Source organism: Salarias fasciatus, chromosome 15, assembly GCF_902148845.1.
Source record: "Salarias fasciatus chromosome 15, fSalaFa1.1, whole genome shotgun sequence".
NCBI classification, from domain to species: domain Eukaryota; kingdom Metazoa; phylum Chordata; class Actinopteri; order Blenniiformes; family Blenniidae; genus Salarias; species Salarias fasciatus.
The window spans coordinates 8,637,504-8,643,503 of record NC_043759.1 but is presented as its reverse complement, the minus strand read 5'-3'; the positions used below and the strand labels follow the sequence as shown (position 1 = coordinate 8,643,503).

Sequence of the window (6,000 nt, the reverse complement as noted above, 5' to 3'; positions counted from 1 at the left end):
TTAATGAAAATGACTGCGTATGTCCCTGCATTTTCATTTTAATTGACACCTGGTTCAAACGTCCCTGAAATTAACATTGCCCCATCACAACATGAGAGAACAAACAAAAGTGTGGGCATCAGGGTAGCTAGTTGCCTTGTCCATGTCTTCTCCAGTGCAGAGTGTAACTTTAAATTGTTTGGGAAAACTGTGTAGCTTGAAAGCCTGGTGAGCAATGAATTGCATCATGACTCACGAGGTAAAACTGTACAGCATGGAACACTGAAAAGAAAAGCACAGAAATATTACAAACACAAATGAATAGACTCAGCTGTTGACTCATGTTCTATGAGGTGAAATACTGAGTATATTCCAGGAAGTGACAGCTGTAGTTGATCGGATATTGTATATTTCACTTATATAAACACGTCACAATTTGAAAATGATCATGTTTTTTTTGCCAAATTGTTATTTTTTGTCCTTTATTGTTATTATTTCTCAACCCATCACATCTAAAGGACTACTGTGGGTTAAGGGTGCTGTTCAGGGACTCACAGTGGTGACTGGTCAGTAGTGGGATTTAAACCTGCAGACCTCTGAGCACAAATCTACTTCTACTCTTAGCCAACGATGTCTTCCTATATTCTTATTTGTCCATTTACAATCCAGCTTAAAGTGACGAGAGCCTGAAGAAAAAGAGACAGACAGCCGAGCTTCATAAATGACTGAAAGGATCCTAACATTGACATTGACTTCATTTGTTTATAACAACTAAAGAAGTTTACAGCGACCTTCATATCACAGTTAAACTTCTATATTTATATTGACTTTTGACAGGAGCGGGCTTGTACATAAACCCAGGCATTCCACCGAACCATATTTCAGTGTCTTTGTCAAGAAAACGCTCAAATAAATGCCACAGAAATGTCAGCTCTAAATAGACAGCTGTCATGGTAACTCTAATATCAGGTTTAAACGTCATTTTTCATTCTCCTCTCTTTGCTCTGGCTCGCTGAGAACTGGTGAGCACACAGAAGCCATGGCAACACCTCAGAAAGGGGTAAAACAATCTGTTCCTGACCATGAATCAGGTTGTGAGCATGTGATTAACTTAGGAGAGCTGAGACAAAATAAAGAAATGTTAAATTCCTAAAAGTGTTATTTTTTTATTGCATTTTCTTGTCGACGCTACATGATCATATGTCCATTATTCTGAATGATTTTTAGAAGTAGCCCCTCCAAACATTTGTTGGCTTTGTTTAAGACTGCAGTGGCCTGACAGTGCTGGCAGATTCTCCACAGACAAGCAATCTGCCCTGAAACGCTTGTCCCATGAGGCAGTGCACTCAGCTTATCAGCATGATTCATCTTCCTGATTACATGGTGTGTCTTAGGGGCGCTGCACAGTGTATGATGGGTGAGAGGCACATCGACCTGCCGCTGCTGGGGTTGTGTACAGACCACAGGGGCACCGGTGGAATAAAACTCTCCATGCTAATCATTTTGCATTCAGTTTAGTGAACGGAGGAGGCGGCAGCAGATATGACAGGCTATAATTTGTGTATGTATGATGTAAGGCAGACTTGTTCAAGCTGTTCTCAGGGGCTACATTTGAGAGCCTGTTTACATTTTTGGAATGATACTAACTGAATAGAAGCGGCGCAGTCGTTTGGCAATCTTGCCACACAGTTTCCTCCGGTTTCCTACCACAGTCCAAAAACATGCATGTGAAGGTAATTGGTGCCTTCCACCCTCTTGAGTTTCTGTACAAAGCTATCCACAGGTGACCAAACTCTGCTCTTCCTGACGTCATTCCATTCGCATAGCACAGAACTGAGTACGATTCAAACAGCAAAGGCTGAATCACAATTTCTATGTATTATGCAACCCTAGTTTTGGATGGCTGGATTTCTCTCTTCATTAAAACACCTGAATCCAATGATTATGCCATCAGAGGAGGTGCAGTAAGAAAAACATGGTTGTCAAATATGGCCAATTCAATACAAGATGAATAAATGGTCAAATTGATGTCTTTCCAAAGGATGGTAGTTGTGTCTTTTTGGACCCGGGCGTGTTGCCTGGTAGCTCCCACAACACCTTTTCAGAAGCAAATCATTTTCATGATGTTTGTTTGATGTTCAATTTGTGGTTTGTGAGCACCAGATACAATGCAAGGCAAAAATGTCAAAATGTACAGTGCACGGAATCATTTTTAATGGTAGTTTAGAGATTAAAAAAAATAATAAAAAAAATGATGTTGACATCAGGATGAGGATAAATTTGAGATCTGTCGCGCAGGCTGAGTGTGGCCCGTACACAAGCTGACCTTGGGCTGTGACTGCCCAGGGAGCCAGACTTTGAGCATATCTGACAAACGGTTTACCTGCCATCAAAACACAAGGTGAACTGACAGCAATCCTCTCTCGCCTATTGCGGTAAACACGCGCTGCCGGCTGAAAGAGAAGCACGCTCAGACGCGCGCGCAGTGGTTGGCGGCTCAGGTAGGCGCGTCTGGCCGCAGCTCTGCTTTCATGACACGTGGATGATTAATCTGAAGTGTCAGGAACCCGGGAGCTCTCTCTCTCTCTCTCTGAGTGTGTGAGTGTGTGTGAGAGGGGCTGCTGCTGCCGGGAAGCACCGCAGGATGACCAACCCCGTGAATGAAGACATGGGAGGCGGTGAGCAGTGAGCGGAGCGTCAGTGTGGAAACTTGCGGCGCTGTCCATGGTGCTGAACCGCCTCACGGCGTCCCCGCTGCCCGCGAGGGGACCGAGCACCGCGCTGCCGCTGCCGCCGCCGCCGCTGCGGCTGCTGCTGTGAGCCTCACCTTCCCTTCGACCTGCCAGACGACCACTGATCCCGGGGACGATGGAGGTCCGCGATCTCAGCCGACGCGTCTAAAAAGACGGACACCCGGTCCGCGGCCGAGCATGGATGAAGGACTTGTGGATTTATTAAACCCTCTGAGCGAGACGAAATGTTTCTGAAGACATCGTTCGTACCGTATTTTACCCTCTGACTGAGCAAAAACCCTTCATTCATCATTCCATTCATTCATGAGAGGAATTCCGGGACTATTAAAAGAAATGAACTGCTTTCAAGATTAAGATCTTTGTGGGGTTTCCTTTTTTTTCTGTTTCAATATAAGAAGAACGAACATATCCACCAAGGCATGGCTCGACTGCTTGTTTTGGTCAACTCCGTCGTCCTGTTGCTTTTTGGCAGCGACATGTTCTTGGTTGGAGCAAGTAAGTATGAACCTCTCCTGCACAGGAGTCAAACCAATTGTGCATTTTGTACCTCTATTAAATGCGCCATTAGGCAAACTATTGTTTAGGATTTTATGCATGGGATGAACTGAAGATATTTCCTAATGCTCAGAGGTGCTTTGCATTTTCAGCACACACACACACACACACACACCCATTAACACTTGTTTGAACACTGTGAAGACTGAAAATATGTTGAAATGGGCAAAAAAAAATATTTCCTCCACCATGTGTGGCTGCTTCTTAGAATCATCTAGAATAAGAGAAGTGAAGTCTGTTTTAAAAGGCTATTTATTGATAGAATCTTACACAATTGGGGTATTTCAAAGCAATTACAAACATTTGTTCATGCATCACATGACCCCACTTTTGTTTCAGGCTGCCATTGTTTGGAACTGGCAGATTAAAATAATTTGGTTGCAGCTCACTCTGGTTCATTTGCTGGTTTTGTTTGTTTTTTTCCCCCCTGTTTTTCCATTAAAAAAAATGAAAAGTTAACTAAATAACTGACCTTAATGCAGGTTTAGCAAACACATTGTATTTAAATGTTTGGGAAGTTTAATCAGCCTACCAGTGAAGTTATTTTTGTTGATTTTAGAATGCAGTTTTTATGTCATTAAATCAATATGTGCCAGAAACACTAGTTGCGGGGCAAACACTGCTTTCAGTAAGCTCAAGTAAGAAATCAGCTCTCATTTGCTTTAGTTTTCTCATCTGCGTGAATGCAAATGCAATATTTATACAGCCTTTTCATTGCTTGATTAACAAGACCAGCAAAGGAAGCCTCCTGTACTTCTGCATTCATGCACCCTCAGTGCTGCTGTCTCTTTATCGGGCTGTCTACCTCTATCACTTCCACCCTCATCTCTCAAGGGAACTGAGTCCTACATGTGATAGCGCCTTGAAAGAATCAGATTGGCACTTCACTTTTTCTGCGGGTGTGTGTTCTGTCTGCCTGAGATAAATATTCAGAGCTTTTTAATGTTCCCCACTGACATGGGAGATGCAAGAGGCATCTCCGATGTCAGTGGAGTTTGGTATGAGGCTGTCAAGAGCAGGAACAGCCTCAATTATAATAATACACATGGCACTCATAAATATAAATTTGGCTGTTGCGATGAGCTTCAAAGGGAAGGAAAATAAATGTCAAATTAATGCCAGAGCCATGCGTGCTATGAGACTGTGGGATTTGCAATGACATGTCATTCAGAAGAGGTTTTTAATGAATTGTGTTGCCTCGTGGCGAGATTGTCCTTTAAATTTTCACACACGCGCGCACACACACGCACACACTAGTATCTTAGGTGGGGTTATTGAATGACTTGCCTCTGCAATTATGTAATGATGCTGAATGTCACCAACATTAGCGTATAATGAAGCCTGTTACCTTTTCATTCCAAATCCTTCAACTTTGCACTCCACGCCTTTGGATTATTCATCTTAAAGCATGCTTTTCCACGTGTTTCATAATTACTCGCTGAAGTGCACGGCACAGACAGCCTTTCAAATTGAAATTGAAAAAATAATTGATTTATGAATCCACGGATGCATGCACACACAAACAAAATAGGATAAACATTTGCTGCGCTGAATTATGTTTTATAGGTTTCATTGAGATTTTAATAAACACAGATTACCAGTGAGAATATCTTCTTACTTAATGATTTTCAATCAGAAATATGATGCGCCCTCTCTAAACTAGAAGGCAAAAGCTCTCATGTGGCATCTGATTGCATATTTCCATCATGTTTGTGGACAGGTTAACAAGAAATACCAAAATGCTGGGTCTCTACATTTATATTCAGATACCTCCTGAATACAAAGTGAACCCTGCGTGAGGCCCAAGCAGAGCTTCAGACATAAACATAAATTAAGATTTATTGGATTTAGTGTATGGCAAGACTCATATCATTCCTCAAATTGGCAATATGCTGTTCGTAAACCTGCTGACACATTCTTGACAAATAGATGTTCTGCATTACAGCTGGATCCATTAAAGTGATAGCAAATATTTGCTCACGTCAACATAATTTCATATGCTGTCACATAGAGTGTGCTGAAAAACAAGATTCATGCACACACAACTGGCTCGGCGTGCGTGTGTGTGTACATGTGTGTGTGTGTAGAGGGGGCATATTCTTTTTAAATTCAGTGCTTTGAGTATTTTTCAGTGACTCACACTTGTTGGTGTCTTGTTTGGATTTGTGTGTGGCCAATGAACACCCACAGAAGATGATAAAAACGAAGGCTAAAAACCTTGTAAAGAGTTCTTAAATCCACTCATGCATTTGGTAGTTATATAGTTTTGGGAAGTATTATTAGCTTGTAACTGAAAAGCTTTGAGGTCTGGTCTATAAAATGATTAACTTCACACAGGCACCTAGTCCCATCTGGTGTCTCCACTGCTCCACGGCCTCTGTGAGAGATAAGTGCGAGTGTATCTAAAGAAAGGGACAGTGAGAGCCCGTGTAATTGCCAGGACGATCTGGAATATGTGGGGGGAAAGCATACGAGTAAAACCACGCCTGGATGGATAACCTCCATCTGCAACGCGGCTCCTTCGCCGTGCTGCATTTGATCGTCATTCATCGCACGTGGCATCACATGTGAAGCAGACGTACGCAGTGGGGAATAGATTCAGGGTTCAAACAAGTTGGCGTTCCAAGGCAATACGAGGGCGAGCGAGATTGTGAAATCAGGATGACGGGGGCATTCAGGCACAGACAACATCCTGCTGCGCAGAGTAAAACAT

The 6,000-nt window shown here is 42.7% G+C and overlaps 1 protein-coding gene across 1 annotated transcript in view; it reads left to right on the top strand.

The window, feature by feature from the left end:
* Positions 1-3,089: 3,089 nt before the first annotated feature.
* fndc4a (fibronectin type III domain containing 4a) overlaps positions 3,090-6,000 on the top strand; it is a 21,613-nt gene continuing 18,702 nt past the window's right edge. Inside the window, exon 1 of the mRNA XM_030110725.1 lies at positions 3,090-3,227. Within this exon, the coding sequence (XP_029966585.1) occupies positions 3,152-3,227 (76 nt within the window). The 5' untranslated portion in view covers positions 3,090-3,151. The remainder of the gene's footprint in view (positions 3,228-6,000) is intronic.